The sequence below is a fragment of the Lissotriton helveticus genome, chromosome 2_2 (assembly GCF_964261635.1).
Source record: "Lissotriton helveticus chromosome 2_2, aLisHel1.1, whole genome shotgun sequence".
NCBI lineage: Eukaryota > Metazoa > Chordata > Amphibia > Caudata > Salamandridae > Lissotriton > Lissotriton helveticus.
In genome coordinates, this window is record NC_136060.1 from 417,270,718 (window position 1) to 417,289,443 (window position 18,726).

General features: G+C 45.2%; 1 protein-coding gene across 1 annotated transcript in view; it reads right to left on the reverse strand.

Annotated features, from left to right (window-relative positions):
- Positions 1–446: 446 nt before the first annotated feature.
- Positions 447–18,726, reverse strand: part of POLR1A (RNA polymerase I subunit A) — a 514,608-nt gene continuing 496,328 nt past the window's right edge. Inside the window, exons 32-34 of the mRNA XM_078678659.1 lie at positions 15,504–15,621; positions 9,417–9,581; positions 447–913 (exon numbers count right to left, since the gene is read on the reverse strand). Of these exons, the coding sequence (XP_078534785.1) occupies positions 813–913; positions 9,417–9,581; positions 15,504–15,621 (384 nt within the window). The 3' untranslated portion in view covers positions 447–812. The remainder of the gene's footprint in view (positions 914–9,416; positions 9,582–15,503; positions 15,622–18,726) is intronic.

Genomic DNA, 18,726 nt, shown 5'->3' on the forward strand with positions numbered 1-18,726 from the left:
AATGGGGATGCTTTCTATCAACATCACATAACATGTTCATTTGTAAAGCAGATGTTCACCCAAAGTTTGGTCCTTTGGTGCTGATATAACAGATGTTTATTGCCATCCAACTCAATGGTACTCATTTATCAATATCTTAAAGATGAAAGGCTGACAAACATTTACATTGTAAAAACCAATAGGGATAATGACTTCCGCTTTCCTGCAACGCTGGTCTGCGCACTCGTTGAAACTCCCCAAACAATAGCAATACATAAATTAAATAAAAAGAAACCTGGCTTGGGCATTGATCATCGTTGCCTTTTTGAGTGTTTTATTGACCGACTCACTGTGAGAATAAATTTGGAAGATGTAAGTCATGAACGGCTCTCTTGGCAGATTTGGAATTTTCTATTGTACAGTCTGCATGTAATTTAAATATAGTGCTCCAATAAAACACATGTACATTTATTTGTCAGTTATTTTTTAATAAAAAATAAGCAACATAACATTTCTTGGCACACCACTAACTGGTATTAGTTTGCCACTACATCTCACTTCTGTTTAAAAATTCCATTGTTCAAAAACTTGACTCTCTCCTGCATACTTCCATTGGAGTAACCCGCTTCATTTGCATATTCTGATATCTTTTACACTAGCTTTCATTTATACACAATACATACATTAATTCAGTTTTCAATTCATCAGCGATTTTGTTTTATAAATATAATATTTATGGATATGGTACATTCTGGCATGTACATATGGCATATATAATATAACTTTGGAGGGCTCCAGATAATCTTCCAGCCACATTGATGTTTATGGGCAAACTATTTTAAAGGTTGTTTAAGGTCAAACAAGCCAGTGCCTCCTTTCACGACTTTCCCTACAACAATACAAGCAGAAGGGGAGCGCAGGTCATCATGGGCACCTGAAGAAAGAAAATAAACAAAGTCATTCGATGTGAAAATGTTGATAACAATGGAATGAGCACGTTTGATGAACATATAAAAGGTGTTGAAGAAACCAGGACAACATTAGGATGAGTAAAACTTTTGAAATACAATGCCATTTTGTAACCTTAACTCTACTTGCTGGAATATGATTGTGTTCAATGCTTGAATTCAGATATCTTGATGCTTTAAAGGTAGAAGAACATTAATTTACTAAATCAGAAATATTGGCAGTTCGGTTTCCTTGGTTTGTTTTTATAACAGATATAGATCTGCTTGATCTTGTTTGTGACTAAACATGATACGTTAATGCTTAAAAGAGCTCAAAGTCCAATGTGTGCCAAAGCAGATGGAGCTTGGGCACTGTTTAAGGTGGGTGAACCACAAAACTCATCACCATTCAAAGAGAAGGTGAGACATCATTAGAACGCGCTTTGATTCCATAGGACCCTGTCTGGGGAGTCCACAATTCTACATGCTTTCGCCTAAAACAGATAAGTCTAACAAATGATCACAAAAATTATATTTCTGGCAAAACAGTTCATTTACAGCAACTAATTCTAAAGCAACTGTGGTGTCAAGACAGGGAGGACTACACATTCATGCCAGGACAGATTATCTACTACAAAGTCAGGCCTCTTCACTTGGGTTGTTAGTGACTACTGGCCAGTACCCAAGGTAGATAATACAATTTGCCACTTATGCCTCATGGACTTCCCAACTAGTACACTGAAAAAGAATAGTTAAGGCTCCCTTTGTATACCTGAATCTTCAAGAATAGCTTAGTCCCACAAATGTAGAGGTCCTCTAAGAAGCGGTATTGGTTTAGTTTGAGATACAATGCAACACAGTAATGACACATACTCCAAAAAAAGATCACTGTCCCATCAGTGAACAGCAAGGTATAGTTCACACAACTCTGCAAATTCATACATTGACATCTAGAGGTACAGCAAAAAATTAAGAAAGCAAATGAAAGCGAAGCATATTTTCATGAATCGAAGGTAAAACGCGTGGCGCCACGGTATTTTGGATTTAAGGCACTGGGCAGAAACATGACTGAGTAAAGTTGGATATATATTGGGAAAGCATGAGGTATATGTGAATGCCTTGGGGAGAATGACAACAACACCTTTATCGGAGAAACTTCTCAGTTTGAAAGAGGGAGTGAAGGAATTCACCACACCGATGGTTTTGTCTGGATTCTCCAACTACAAAGGTTAGCCGTACAGAGCTGGCAGTGGGAGGCTACACAAGAACATCTGGTGATGGAAGGCAAAGTACTGTTGAAGGTGGCAAACAGAAAGCAGCAAGACGGCGATGGTAGGTATCAGATGGGTGGTAGTAGTTGGTTTTGTTACTTTATGAATCCAAAGGTTATGGAAGGTTAACAATGGCACCTTAGGATAATTCTCTTATGGATGGAAATGCAGAAAACCTGGCTGATCTTGCAACATTTATTTAGCTCTAGGTACCTGTGAATTAAAAGTGACTGGTTTGTCACAATAACCCATGCATCTGACTGCAGCCCAGGCTGGTTACAGAGTCAGGAGGATTCTGGAGATAAAAGACAGCATGAGGGGGGGATAGAAAAGGTGACCAAGTGGGAGGACTTGAGATCACAGACGATAACAGAGAACAAAAAGCCTGGGCTCGAAATGAGCTTGGTATAGTTTGAAGTATTGTCCAGTTTATTAAAAAATGCTCACTCAAACATTTTCATCTGAAAGAACGAGACAAGACAACAAGCAAGCCCAGACACATAACAGCATAGTAACCACAAACTCAACTTTGAGAAGGATTAAGCCAGCCAAAGCATTAAAGGACTACTGGAGGTAATCAGGGTAATATTTGCACCTGCTCTAACACACGGCAACAAAAATTATCCTGGAAAAATGAGCAAATGATTCAACAAGGTACATTGCAATATTTTTACAAAACTTTTTTAATTACCAACTACAATCGTTCAATCGCAATTTAGGTTATAAATTAGTTTTTTTTCCCAACAGTTCTTTTCGGTGGATGCTAATTCAGAGTGCTTCAGTTTTAAGAGTACCCAATGAAGTTAGCCTAAAATCGCCCCTCTGGGCTGAAATGCATTTTGACATGGAATTTGCAAACGTTCAGGATTTATACTATTACATAGTGCACTCAACTCAAATGATATGCATGAGAACTGGAATAAAATCACTTTTTGAATCTTTGAATTCCACCTCAAACAGCAGCTGAAGTCAAGGTAATTTAAGAGCAATTTGAATTACTTAGTCTCTAAAACAGGGATCTTCAACCTTTTTAATTATTAGAGCTATTCATGTTCCTTAAAAATATCCAGAACTCCTAATACAAATGATCAGTTTTACAATAGTGATCACTCCAGACAAGATTCTATTAGTGGCCACTGCATGCATGCAGGATTACTAGCACAGACCACCTGAAATACACATTGCCGCCTGGCATCTAAGAAAGGACATCGTGAAAGGACTTCCCAACACAGCATATTCAAATATCAGCCATAAACAGATTTGTTAAACAAACATCAGCTTATCAGTTCTCAAAATACACACATTTTAGTTTTAAATAAATAATTTTCAATATATTAAACATGCCTATAACCAAACAAAAGCATTTTAATTTACAAGGTTGAGCTACACACAGGGGAGCTATTTTTAAGCAGCTGGAATGCACACTCACTGGAGATCCCTGCTCTAAAAGATGTTCCATTTGATTCTGCAATCTGATGTATGAAGCAAACTGCAGCCTTATTTATCTTCCTTCATGCTTATAAGTTATTCAACAGCGATATTCGGAAGTGTTAGAAATATCCAATTTTTAGACAACAGTTTCAGGTTCTGTCAATCAACAATACCACCCGATCCATTTATGCCCCGAGATTCAAGGAGAGAAAAGTTGGTTCCAAAAATCTCATCTGTGCATATTCTTTTTTTTTTTCAAAACACATTTTATTAGTCTGCACAAATATAAATGCAAAGCCCCGATCCCCGGGTTCTGTTGCACACAGCAATGGAACGAGCACAGCAGTGTCAGACATTTTCATACGAAACAAACACCCCCCTCCGCCCACCCCCCCAGGTTGCGCTGCTACCATATACCAGTTCACTGAGAACAATAAGAGAAACAATGAGCACATGCCAAAACCATCAGAGCACTACTAACGTGCTCCAGCACTCCCGTGTGGTTACAATGTCAGAGTGGAGTCGTTTAAATTGTATAAGTCTCAGACGTGTGGAAATCGCCGCCCCCCTGGGACTCGCCAGGGCCTCCATCCAGTCTTCCTCCTCCAATTCTCCAACATTCCCCACCCACGCCTCCCGCAACCTCTGTAGGTCCGGGGAACAGTGCCGCACCAGGGATTGGTATATACGGGACAGTTTTTTGTCTGGCAGTTCCCCCATAAACAACTGGGCTTCAAGTGGGCTAAAGTCTGGAAGGGTGTCTATGTCCGTCAGGTATGGTGTCAGTGCATGTCGAAGTAGGAGAAAGCGAAAGAATTGTGAACGGGGCATCCCAAAGTCATTCTGCAGATCTTGGAACGACTTCAAGGTATCGCCCGACATCACGTCCCCCAGAGAGGAGACACCTATGGCGTCCCACCCGTCGAAACCCCTGAGGGTCAGCAATTGGGGCAAGCGACCATTGTGCCAGAGGGGGGTCTCCCGAGTGAGAACGCTCCACCATCCCATCCGGCGCAGTGCCTGCCGCCAGACGGAGAAGACCACTTGCGTGGCGGATGGAAGACTCCGCCGAAGCGGTGCCGAGTACAGAAGGGCATGAATGGACAACAAGCCCATAAGATGGCGTTCAACAGCATATGCTGGATCCCCCCTGTCCCCGTACCACCAATCATTGAGGACCAAAAGATGCGCGGCTTGATAGTACGAGAGTATATCAGATGTAGCGAGGCCCCCCACGTATGTGGACCGAAAGCATGTCCGTAGCGCAACCCTGACAGTCCCACCCTCCCAGAGGAACCCGCCCAGTGCCGAATTAACTTGTTGAAACCAACGAGGCGGAACGGGGTAGGGATGATTCTGTAGTTGATACACAAGTCGTGGGAGCGCCACCATTTTAAATATGGCCGACCTCCCAAAAATGGACAGTGGCATGCGACCCCATGCCTTCATATCCTCCCGCGTACGATCCCAAATCGGGGCAATGTTACAAACGCGGGAGACCCCCGCATCCTCGGACAGAAAGACTCCCAGATACTTCATTCCTCCGGGGGCCAACTGTAAGCCAGCTGCCCAGTCACCTACCGGTCGCCCGCCGCCCAGCACCCACAAGGTGGATTTACCCGGGTTCACATAGAGGACTCCCCGAAGATCTGTAAGATGCGCAGCAGCCGTGGCCCCGACCGATCAAGATCTGTAAGGAAGAACAATACGTCGTCAGCGTATAATGCTTTCTTGTCCGTAAGGCCCGGGGACCAGCGAAAGCCCCTAAGCTGGGCGTCTATGCGCACCTACGCGGCTAAAGGCTCCATGGCCAGCGCGAATAGGTATGGAGAAAGGGGACACCCCTGTCGTGTACCCCTCTGAACCGAAAAGGGCCGGGACACCGCCCCCCCAACTCGCATGGAGGCCGTGAGACCAGTGTACAACAGCTGCACGTAGGCCAGAAAGCGAGGGCCTATATTAAGGCGGCGCAGCAGGTCAAACAGGTAGGTCCAACTTAGGGAATCAAAAGCACGGTCCATGTATGCCAGGAACAAGGCAGCCCGCTCCTCCAGATTCCTCCAGGCCGAGACCGCCACCTGGGCACACCTGATATTGTGTCGGGTGGCCCTCCGGGGCATAAAGCCCGCCTGGTCAGGGTGGACCAGGTCCGTAATATGGGGCTTAAGCCTATTGGCTAGGGCCTTGGCCATGACCTTGGCTTCCGTATTGATCAGCGATATCGGGCTTAAGGATGCGTGGCTCTCCGGAGGCCGTCCCGCCTTCAGGAAAACCACCACCTCGGCGTGCCTCCAATCCGGTGGGAGCAACCCACAGTCCCGCGCCTCCTCGATCACTCATCTGTGCATATTCAACATTACCAGTGCATCGTCGCAGCTGAAAAGGGTTTTAACAGCAAAGATAGTGAGCTATTTAAAATTGAGTTTCCTCCAAGGCAGCCATAAGAACTATAGAAGCTTTAGGTGATTGAAACTACAACTCTAAGCATATAACCCCATACTGTTTAGTTAACTAAACCAAGAAAAAAACTTGAATCCGTAAATACCTTTAATTGTGCTAACAATTGGGTAACAGGAAGTTTTGTCTGATGTTGAATCAACAGTGGTGTAATTATCTCCATGTATATTTTGGTCAAATTGTGAAATTTGTGCTGAATATTTACAATTCACAGGATTTGTTTGTATTTACTTATCTTCTGTATTAATTTTACTGGATGCATGAACGTCTACATATATATATTTTTTGTGGTTTTATAGGTCCTGATGTAAGAAAGACTGGTCGCCAAAATTGGACCCAAATTGTCCACCAACTTTTTGGGACCAGTCTTAATTTATGTACTATTAGGTTGCATCACCAAAACCCCAGTTGCAGGCGAGTCACAGAACGATCAGTTTAATAAATAAAAATTAAACAAATGTTTGTGGTCATAAACCAAAACCACTCATACATCCCATAATGAATCATAATTAGGAGGGGACGCCCTTTTACACCTCTAATAGTGAATCAGTATTGGCCAGTTAACCCACTGCGCGAGTTTGAATTATTTGTCTGGCTTGGAAAGTTGGTATAATACATATCAAAAAGCCATTTTGTTGTTGAAAGTTGTGTGATTTTGCAAATTGCAGGGGTTGAGACCACAAAATGGCTGCCTACACCAGGCCCATACTACATTGTCTTATGTTGTATCTTGCAATAGTTTTACTTAAGCAAGCAATAAAGATTTACACTGATTCAGAAAGAAGCACAGCACCAAAACAGCACTAATCGCTGCCACTGACGATATTCGAATCATCCTGAACTGAAGAGAAACAGCAGCCGTCATCCTGCTCGATCTCTCCGCAGCCTTCAACACTGATTCACATAACACCCTTATCAGAAGACACCATGAAATTCGCATTCAAGGATCTGCTCTCAAATGGATCTGTTTCTACCTCACAGGAAGAACTCAAAGGTCAGACTGTCACCCTTCACATCAGAGAAGAAGAGATTGATATGCGGAGTGAGTCCACAGTGATCGTTACTCAGCCCCACCCTTTTCAACATATACATGACAATGCTCGCCAACATCATCTGCTCACTAGATATCACCGACATCTCCCACGCCATGGACACTCAACTCATCTTCTCCCTGACGGACAAGACAACCACCACCAGGACCAACATCCAACTTGACCAACTGCATGACCACAATAGCATACTGGATGCGAACCAAATACCTGCAGCTCAAATCCGACAAGACAGAACTACTGGTCTTTGGTAATAAGACCTCCCCATGGGACTCCATCTGGTGGCCGTTGAAGCTAGGACCAGCACGCACAGACCATGCAAGAAATCTAGGGATCATCCTAGACAACAAGGTCAACATCACGGCTCAAGTCAAAGCGGTGTGCATCTACAGCTTCCACATCCTACGCATGCTACGAACATTTTTCAAATAGTTGCCTCAGAGCACCAGAAGAACTGTCATGCAGGCATTCATCACCAGCAGGCTATACTATGGCAACACCCTTCATGTCGGGATATCCAAACAACTTCTACACAGACTCCAGAACCAAATGCGGCAAGTCTCATGCTTGACCTCCACGCCGCACCCACATCACACCAGACATCAAGAGCTTCACTGGCTCCTACTCATTCACACATACAAAGCCCTACACAACACAGGACCAGAAACCCTGAACAGCCACATTCTAACCAACACACCAGACACCCATGTTCTGCCTCACTCTCAAACATTACTTGCATTCGAAAAAGCAAAACTGGAAGTTGCTCATTCTCCTACATCACACTCAAGACATGGAATGACCTCCCTCAACACATCACAACCTCTTCCTCACTTACTGAGTTCCACAAGACGCTGAAGACCTGGCTCTTCATATAAGCGCCTTGGGGACCTCACACCTACACACCTGATTAAGTGTCTCAGGTGATTAGTGCGCTATATAATTCAATATAACATGGCAACATTTATTCATAAGGTCAAGTATTTTATTCTCTGCTCTTATTGACTGTGATCATCTGCAGCAAGGGGAAGGATAGAAGAGGGCATGTAGCAGCAGCATGCTTGAAGCGATCAGCAGCAAGTACATGCTGATAGTGGTAGGCATCAAGAAAATTCCGAAAGTGTTAGGAAGTAAGTATACTCTGAAAGTGCTGAACACCAGTAGTCTTGTGTATGGTGGAAGTGGTAGGTAGCAGGAAAAAACATACTGGAAGAAGTAGAAGGCTTGCTGGGAATTGGGATGCAGAAAATGGGGCTGGAAAAAGAATACAGCAAGAGGATTCTGGAAGTGATAGATAGCAAGAGTGTACATAGTAATAGTAGGAGAGTCTAGAGATAGGCGGAGGCTGAAGTCCACAAGATTAAGATGCCAGTCAATAGTTGAGGGGGTAAGGTAGAAAGAGGAAGTTAAAGTAGGTGAAGAGAGGGAGGAAGGCAGGTGCGGTAAGTAGTGAAGGCAGACTGGAAAAAGTAAACAGCTATCAAGAGCTCTAGAATGCAGTCTGTAAGGAGATGTTGGAATCAGTAGGCTGAAGAAGGTGGGGAAAGAAACAGATGACAAACAAAAGTGTAGCAGGGAGTATATATATATATATATATATATATGTATATATATATATATATGTATCAACAGGGTATTGAAGTTGAAGAGCAGCAAAAGGGTGTTGCTTGCATCAGAAAGATGTAACTATCAGGAAGCTTGGTCGCTGGGACTCAGAAGAAAGTGGTGTTTGTGGAGGTAGGAGGAGGCCCATTGGTATCAACGCTAGGCAGATGTGAAGGCAGAGGCAGTTACAGATGACAGACATGGTTAGTCACAGGCATTGCACTGTAGAGAGTAAGCTAGTGGTATACCAGAGGCAAAAGGCATCAAGTCAGAGAAGATTTTACAGCCAAGCAAGGTCTGTAGGACCTTACCATGGAAATGCAAGCCCCAGCTTTGGAATATGACAGAGAGGGACTTCAACTAGTGAAGTGAATTTGATAACAATACAGTGGAAACAGCAGAAGAGGAACCGAAGGAGCCCGAACTCAATATGAATATACCTGCCGGTATTAAGTGAAAATGAGTGCAGTGTGTTATTCCCCGAGTGGCAGCACTGTTACACGAAAGCAATTCTTCAAACTATTCACACTTAGAAGTCACGCATTAGGCTCTCAATTATTCCAGCTATTTATTCTTTACAATGCATAAGGCACGATAGAGCTCTAAAACATTTTGCCTTCAAGCCCTGTAGGTATGGTCAACATTACATGCACAATGTGAATGCACCAAATATTATTTACCCATCATGGTTGCCTGCTTCAGGAACTTGTAGCTGGTTTCAAATGTCATCTGTTGCAGAGGAGAGGAGTTGGATTGCATTCCCAGACGATTTAATGGCTTATAAACACCTTCAAAGCACATGTAATCTGCCACAAGCGACAGATGTCGCGGATCGACTTCAATACCTGTATTAAATAATAAAAGGAAGCAATGAAGCGGAGCAGGAGCTGTGTGTCTTGTATTTCTGCACTTTTTCTCCTCCGCAATACAAAAATGATTGGATTATTCATGATTTCACTCTGCAAAGGTTTAGGAGGTTTCGCACTGTGCAACATCATTTTATTTTGTGGATAAGGTCATATTTATGACCACAATCAGGATATACACAAAGCAAACATTTTTGATCTTTAAACAGGTTAGCTAGCAAAATATATTCAGACAGCTGCCAACAATGCACCTATGAAGTGTAACAGACCACCTAAAAAATGAAATTAGACAGGCCAAAAGGGACTTGAGCAAGTCTACGCATCACAGGATCCAGATTATAAAATAGCTCAGACAACACCATTTTGGCGCAGGGCGTCGGGTGTGCATTACGATGCTTGGTCTCCACAGTCAGCAGCTCACCCTATACGTTTCTGTCACAGTGAACTGGATTGGTTAGGTTTGTGACTTTTGTGACTGGCCATTGAAAACTATCCTTTACTTCTGATAGCAGGTGTTTTTCTGCAACCTTTCTAAATGTAACTGCTTTGAGACACGTGCGACGTACAGGGCACTCTCACTCAAGCACACAGTGGCGGCTCGCCAATAGGGTGTGGGGGCATCGCCCTACTGCTTTCTCACAGTGCGAGAAGCAGAAACATAAAATGGTAAAACGATAATTTTATGTTTCTGCTTCTTGCACTGCGAGAAAGCAGAAGTGCCTGGTTGGGGGCGGGCGGTCCTCCTTTAGGGCAGAGGGGGAGTGGCTTGCCCACTGTTGTGGGTACTGACTGGTCGGCCTCAGGGCCTAACAATGCAGTCATGTGCACTCCCCCTTTTCTCTATGTAAGCTGCTGCATGCAGCCAGGGCCGGCTCTAGGGCGGTGCGATTGGTCCCACCGCACCGGGCGCTGACTTGGGGTGGGGGCGCCATGTTTATTGTTTTAAAAGCTCCAGATGCCACGTTCCTTGATCAGGAATGTTCAAGCTTCATTAAAAATGTCACAATGTAAATGTAAATGTATTTGTATTTATATAGCGCACTTCTACCCAGAGTTCTCGTAGCGCTGTATTCATACCGCTGTGGAACCCTTCCTGGCTTTCCTGTGAAATGTCCGCTCCTGGGCACCCCCAAGGTGAAGCCAGGCATCCAAGCGCTGCTGGGGCCGTTGTGGAGATTAAGCAAGCTATTGCCCAGAGTCACAGAGTGGGACCCATGATTAGACTAGGCACCGAGGCGAGAATGATCAGGTCCGGCGGCAATTGAACCCTGGTCCCGGGCCAGACCTCTGCATCAGGGTCTGCCGCTCTAACCATTGAGCCACGCTTCTCCACGATGGATAACTCTGGTGATTAATGTTGTTCCTGGTGAGAGACTCGAGCTTTGTCTGGTGAAAGTTTGAACTCATCAGAGCCAAGAAGGTTAATATGCCTGCTGCAAAGAACTTGTCCCATTTTGCACACACTATAAATAGGTCAAGGGGTTATCACTTTTGTCAGCAATATGCTTTTGTTGCTTGCAGTTTAAAAGTTAAAATCCTAATATAGGGCAGTGAGCTATTAACTGCCATCAAAGAGCTCATGCAAACTGCAAGAAATATATTACAGCTACATGTTTTTTGCCCAGTCTTTCCTTATCCAAAAAAATTTTCATTTTGGGTAGAAACCAACTCTCATTATTAAAGAAAACCGCTAACAATGATGTTATATTTAAAATTCTTAATTTATGCTCTTCCAGACCAATGACTTTTAAATACTGCCTACCATTATGAATGACATGTGACTCCTACACATTGTAGTACAAAAGGGGGTGGTGATGGACGGAGCATCTGAACCAATCAAACACTCACACCCAGTCAACAGATCTGGGTTTAATACATCACCGTTCTTTAGCCCACTCCGCCACCCCAGTTCAGACATGGCCATATGCAAATCAGTCTGACCCTGTGCCTCATGGGAACAGTCCAGCCCGAACTGCCAAGCCATGCCTTCCCTGGACCGGAAACAAGCATCCGAGGACCGGTTTCTGGCATTTCAGCCGTCTTCAGCCCGGCTTGCTTGAATCCAGTGGCAAAGTGAGCAAGGGACTCACGTCTGAGCATACCCTGCCACACTTATGGCGAACAAAGTGTACAAAAGGCTGATTTGCATATGGCCATGTCTGAACTTGGGTGGTGTGGAGTGCCCATCAACTGTTGTTTTTGCATCCTACACATTGTAGTCCTCTGTCTTAGGTAACATTTCCTATACACTGATTTACACACGCATGATTGTCTCCGTGCAACGTATGTGTGATGTAAAGTGTTCTAAGCCCCTAAACTGGTATGAGGGGTGGTAGAAAACTAAATGAATCTAAGAGACAGTGGTAATGGAGACTTGGGCGTCATTGTCAAATGGTGGTAGTGAGGGAATCCGTGGTGAGGTGGTCATGGGGGGGCGCCAACAAACATGGTCGCACAGGGCGCCAACTGTACTAAAGCCAGCCCTGCATGCAGCCTACATAGAGAAAATGGCCCGGCTGGGGCGCTCTACGCTGCGCCTTACCAATCACAACGCTGCCATTGCAGCGTTGTGATTGGCTCAGGGGAGGGAGGCTACCTGCTGGCTGCTTCGCTTCCGGTAGGGAAAATGTTTCGCGCCGAACCACTGGTGGTGCAGGAGGAAACACCTTGCAGGACCAGCGCCACCACATTCAAAGTGCGTGGGAAGAGAGGGCTGGCTCTCGCTGAGGCGGCGATCAGTGCTCCACACGGGGAATGGGCGCTATCTGCCACTGCTGCGCCGCCCTCGGACTGATGAAAGCATAAGAGACCCGCGTGCTTTGGTATAGAAAGGAGCGGCTGGCTGTCAGTCGCCAATGGCGAGCATTAACTCATGCCCTAATAATGTATGTTAATAAGCCGGCAATCATCCCGGCTGAGCAGCGCTAATACCGTTACATAGACGCAATTTTCTCCCCCTGAAATGGAAGGGACAGTCCTTTATTCGGAGATAAAAGCGGCCGATCTCCCAGTGTTACTGTCTCTTTAAGGCAGCTGTAGAGAAATCTTACAACCTCGTCCTCCCCCTTTGAGGGTGAGAGACGGATTTAGAAAGCGGACGCTTTCCTGCTCAGAGGCCAGTGGTTCTCACAGGTCTGTAGTGCTGAAGGACAGACAGTCCCCTCCTGTCCGGCCGGCGCATCTGAAAGGACGGCGGGGCCTGGCAAAGTTACTCTCAAGCCAGGCCACTGCCGCTGAAAGGCCGATCGGTCCCTGCTACAGACACTCACGTGTCAGACCCTTGTCTCTGACAGAATGGTAGGGCTGGGGCAGTCACTCAAGCCATCATATGCAACTGTTCAGCGTGGCCCTTAGTCACAAGCTGACGCTTAAAAAACAATTGCGTAATATGTGAGGGCGGAAAATGGGCAGCACACGCTAGTGTCGAGGAGAGCTCGAGTCCGTGCATCACTATAGCGCCCACCTGATTCATTAAGTGCTGTGTGGTTGTCAACCCATAAGCAAACTGTCAGCTAGACACACACAAGTATAAATACTTGCAGGACATACACATATACAACACAAAGGCAGAAGCGGAGCCGAATGCAGCGGTGCAGCTAAGAGCAGCAACAGGTGCCACACGCAGGGAGACGGGCTCTACTCCGAGGACCGACGCCGCTCACAGTACTGGGCATTGAGTGACGACAGAAAAAAACACTTGGGCAAAGGAGAGCAATTACAGTCTGTGCACCCCGCATCTCATACCGAAGGTGCCAACCTGTGAAGGCTCTGTCTGCGGAGCCCCCCTGCGGTAGTTACGACAGAGGCATAGTGTGACCGAGAGACCGATTAAGTCTCTGGGCGCCCGCTGCATTGCTGTCACCATATGCGGTACAAAAGGGGGTGGTGATGGACGGAGCATCTGAACCAATCAAACACTCACACCCAGTCAACAGATCTGGGTTTAATCCATCACCGTTCTTTTGCCCACTCTGCCACCCCAGTTCAGACATGGCCATATGTAAATCAGTCTGACCCTGTGCCACATGGGAAGAGTCCAGCCCGAACTGCCAAGCCATGTCTTCCCTGGACCGAAACAAGCTTCCTAGGACCTGTTTCTGGCATTTCAGTTGGTTCAGATGCTCCGTCCATCACCACCCCCTTTTGTACCGCTTTGTTCGCCATAAGTTGGCAGGGTATGCTCAGATGTGAGTTCCTTGCTCACTTTGCCACTGGATTCAAGCAAGCCTGGCTAAAGACGGCTGAAATGCCAGAAACCGGTCCTAGGAAGCTTGTTTCCGGTCCAGGGAAGGCATGGCTTGGCAGATCGGGCTGGACTGTTCCCATGAGGCACAGGGTCAGACTGATTTGCATATGGCCATGTATGAACTGGGGTGGCAGAGTGGGCTAAAGAACGGTGATGGAACAAACCCAGATCTGTTGACTGGGTGTGAGTGTTTGATTGGTTCAGATGCTCCATCCATCAGCACCCCCTTTTGTACCGCTTTGTTGCCATATGCGGCACAGTTGGGCATCTCTGCAGCCTGTTCGAGATAGGCCGGATTGCTCTCTTCAGTGCTGGCCAGACTCTGTCTTGCCGCAGAAATCCCTTCAAGCACACTGAAATTGTGAGTATTATTTATTTTATTGTGCAATTTTAACTCGAGTTAAACCCACAAGTTAAAAATATGTATTGCCAGTATACTTGTGAATATATATTCTTGTGAGTAAATCCGTATACTGGGCGCGATTTCACGGTCTTTGGTATTTTACTTTGCGTTGAATAGTGTTAGATGCTAGTTAGAGGGAACTTAATGGACCAGTGTGGCACAGTCCACTCTGTGTGATGCGCCACACGGACAAAGAGAGCAGTGGCACTGGAGTGAGGGCACTACAGGAAGAGAGATGGCAAACCAAGGGCAGCTGCATTAAGGAAAGTAAATGTCAACATTTTAACATTTAATTATAACTTTAAACCGTTATTTTCAGTGATTTAGTTCCTATTTAGAATGCATGTATTAATCTTGCATAGTTACATTCCCTAAAAGTGCTGCTTCTGTATTTTTTTCATATATAACATTGCTCTTGTACAGTGCATACTTTGAACTGAGTTGCACCACTTGAGAGCTCAGAGGCCGAGGTCACTGCCAGTTTCTCACAGTGCCCATCAGTGAGTGAAAAAGGTGTTCAGAAATCTTGATGGCCATCCAGTCATCCCTAACTTTTACGCCCCACTACTTTCAAATGTCACCAGCCGCCACTGCAAGCACAAAGATTCACTTGTGAATAACCTAACAAACGGGCAACAGTTCTTGAGTTTTGCCATAGTCAATGAGCAACAAAATCAGACAAGATTCAATTAAGGATTGCAAAGTTGACATCTAATAACAAACACTCAGTGCCTCTTTATAGAAAATGAACCCTAAAAAATCAAAGTGGAATTCAAAGCAATAGAAACATTACAGGGATGGTTGCAAACAGTGATCATAGCAGAGTAGTAAAGGGGTAGGAGGGGACGAGGTTGGGAAGGTTGATAGCCTGCCAAGACCGGTTCAAGAAAGGTAAATATCTTAAGGTGTGCTTACCCGGCATTACACAAACCTGGAGCTACAGATTGGTAACATTTCGCTTGAACAGCAGATGCTCGAACTCTTTTTTGAAGTCAAGATATATAGAGCCTGTCACGACGACGACGAGCAGAGGAGGAAGAACAGGAGGAGGAGGAGTAGGAGGAATTGGAGGTGGTGGTGGTGGTGGTCTGTCTGTCTGTTATTCTCTGTATCTCTCGCTCTCTGTCTCTCTCCCACCCATGAAGAACATGGACCACTAAACCCAATCTTCTCTTTAGAGTCATTGCAAGGAAGGATGCTGCTTGGCTTATGAAATTCCCAATGTTTTTAAAGTAACTCACAGATAACTTACCATACACAGCAAATACATCTTTGATTTCCTTTTCAATGACCCTGAGAGCGGCTTCGATTCCATAGGTATTGGCCATGGCATGGATGTCATTAGAATAAAGTCGTCTGAGGTCCAGAATCTAGAAGCAAGATTGAAGGAGCTGTTAAGTGAAGCTTCCTGCTCAGCCAAACAGGTATCCACAGGACAAGATGTGCTCCTAAAACACTGGACTGCACAGACTGATGGATCTCTAAAGCCCAACACCAGCTGCTTTGAGGAATGCACAGAATCCCTGACCACACTGGGTCTGATTCACAACCTGCACTTTCGGTTTTCGCATACTGCACTCCTGTACTAACTTACACTTATGTAGAACGCCCTGCACTACACATTGTGAACCACTGGTACTGTAACACCCTTCCACATGAAAATAACGGAGGTATGGACTTAAAATAAAACCCCATGGGAAGTAAGGTTACATTTATTTAAATTATTTACAATAGGGAACAATATAAATAAATATAAATTAATGTTAAAATATACAAAAATAGAACATATTTTTGATTTAAAATACAATATTTAATAATAATACATATAATTAAGTACATATTATTTCATTCTAGAATATGTAATAAATATTTAAAAAATTCACAATGCCTGCTCTGAATTTAAGAAAGTGAGACATCTCGCAAGATGCAACACAGATTGAAAAGCAGATAATAGAAACCAAACATGTTACTTACCTTTGGTAACTCTCTTTCTGGTGGATACTCCTCACCTTAGAATATTTCCGAGATGCCAGAGTGGTTCCGGAGAATTTTTCATTGTAGTGCTCCTACACGTCACTAGGTGGCGCTTTGTGGCTCTGCACTGGCTCCACACCGCCCTAGAAGTTATGGAGCGGAGTTGCAACTAAGTGCCACCCTTGTGTGCAGATGTCAGTTTCTTATCGTTTTAACTGCCCGTGCCCTCAGACGCATAGTGTGAACAATTGGAGGCTACAGTGTGTTGAGTCATAGGTCGGTGGGAGGGCAGTGAAGAATCTGAGGTTAGATCATCCATCAAAAAGAGCGTTACCGAAGGTAACTTGTTCTTCTGATGGATACTTCTAACCCCAGATTCCTCACCTTAAAATAGATACGAAAGTAATTCCTGCCCAAGGTGGTAGGTCCATATGGAATGGACTCAGACAAGGAAGTCTTGCAGAACTAGGTAGGCAACGTGTCCTTCCTGCCTGACCTAGCTGTCAAGGCAGAAGTACTTCATGACCATACGTACCGATGCCCGTGTCGCAGCCTGGCAGATATCAAGGATAGACTATTCTCATGCCAATGCAGTAGTAGAAGCCTTACACCTGGTGGATTGGGCTCTTAAACATTACAGGGTCTGCTTCTTGGCCAGTGTGTAGCAGACCTTAATGCAGAAGACTAACCCCTTTGACCAGGTCCTCTTCTACACAGCCTTTCCTTTCTTTGCCCTGGAGAACCCCACAAAAAGCTGCTCATCCACTCAATGATCTGTGGTATGATCTATGTAAAAGCTTAGCACACTTTTAGAGTACAACCGAGGAGCCTCTCCATCTCGGTGGAGAGATAAGTGGGATCCCAAAAAGCTAGTAGAGTAATAGATTTTTGGAGATGCAACTTAAGAAGACCGCTCAAGACCCCATCAAGACAATGTTTGGTAAACGGTGTTGTATGTGGGTTCCACTGAAAGTGATCGTCATTCATTCATACGACAAGCTGATCTAATCTCAGTGAGGAAGACAGTCTTCAAGGTCAGGAAATGCAGAGGGAAGCTACGTATCAACTTGAGGGACTTACACATGAGAAACCTTTAATGAATCTCATTACAACAGGTCATTTGAATAAGTAGGGCTAGTCAGGCAAAGGTAGAAAGGGCCAAAAAGTAACCTTTTATAGTATCCACTGCAAGGCCTTGCTGGGCCAAAGGTAAAACAAATAAAAGGGCATCCTACAGCATCGTCTGTAAGGGGTCTGTATGTTGAGTACCACACCAGGTGGCAAATGTGTCCCAATGCCCGGTATTAATAGATTTTTTTAGGAGAGTCATCTGGTGGCAAGGATGACATCCACCACTTTAGGCAACAAATCAAAAGCAGTCGATTGTCAATCTATATCTCAAGGTATGAAGCTCAATCTCTACGCCTGGCGGTATAGATTGCATAGATTCGAATTAACAACCCTGTCCTGTTGCTGAGACAGGAGGTCTTCTTGAACTGACAGCCTCATCAGAGGACAGATGCTCATTCTCAGGAGGTCCATATCCCACACTATCTTGGCCCAACACGAGGCCACCAGAATGATTTGAGCCCGGTCGTTCCTGGTCTTCTTAAGAATTTGAGGCAGGAGAGGCAGTGACGGGAAGGGGTACAGGAGTCCCTTGTTCCATTCCAGCCAGATGAGTCTCCTGAAGAGTGCACTTACTGTAATGCTGATGTGCGAAACTGGTGGTGACAATGTGTGTTCGATGGTGATGAAAAGATCGAGCAAGGGGTCTCCCCACGGGTAAAAGATGCCCTGCTCCTCCGCGAGATGTAGCTGCCACTCGTGGACTGCCAGATGACATCTGCATAGTTCTTATGCCCCAGGCATTCTTAGACCCACCGCCACGTGATTGGCGACCAGGAAGAAATCCTGATGCTCCAACCATCTCCACAGACATAAGACCTCCTGACACAGGGCCCATGACCCCACTCCACACTGTTTGTTGCAATACTACATAGTGATGTTGTCCGTGAAAATCTGCACCAGCCTTCCCTTGATGGATGGCAGGAAGGCCTTCAGAGCCAGACGAATGGCTCATAGGTCCAGAACTCTCCACTGGAGACTAGATTCTTCTGATTTCCCTCTACCGTAGGTCATCCCGAAACCCAGCAGTGATGCGTCCATCACCACTCTCAGCTCGAGGAGGGGAAGTGAGAGTAGAATGCAGCAGGTCAACCACCACTGCAAATCCTGAACTATCTCATCTGAGACCTGGTTGTTGTTGGAAAGATGTCCTCGATGCTAGGTCACTGGGATTTCAGGTTCTACTACAGGGCTTTGATATGTCACCTGGCATAGCAGACAAGGAGAAGGTAAGACGTTTAAAGACCCAAAAGCCTTGCAGCCGCTTTCACCTAGCGCTAACAACTAGCCTGAAACATTGGAATCATAGCCCGAATGACCTGGCCTCATTGTGATGAAGGGAAAGCTCTGCATTCCACTGTATTCAGGATTGC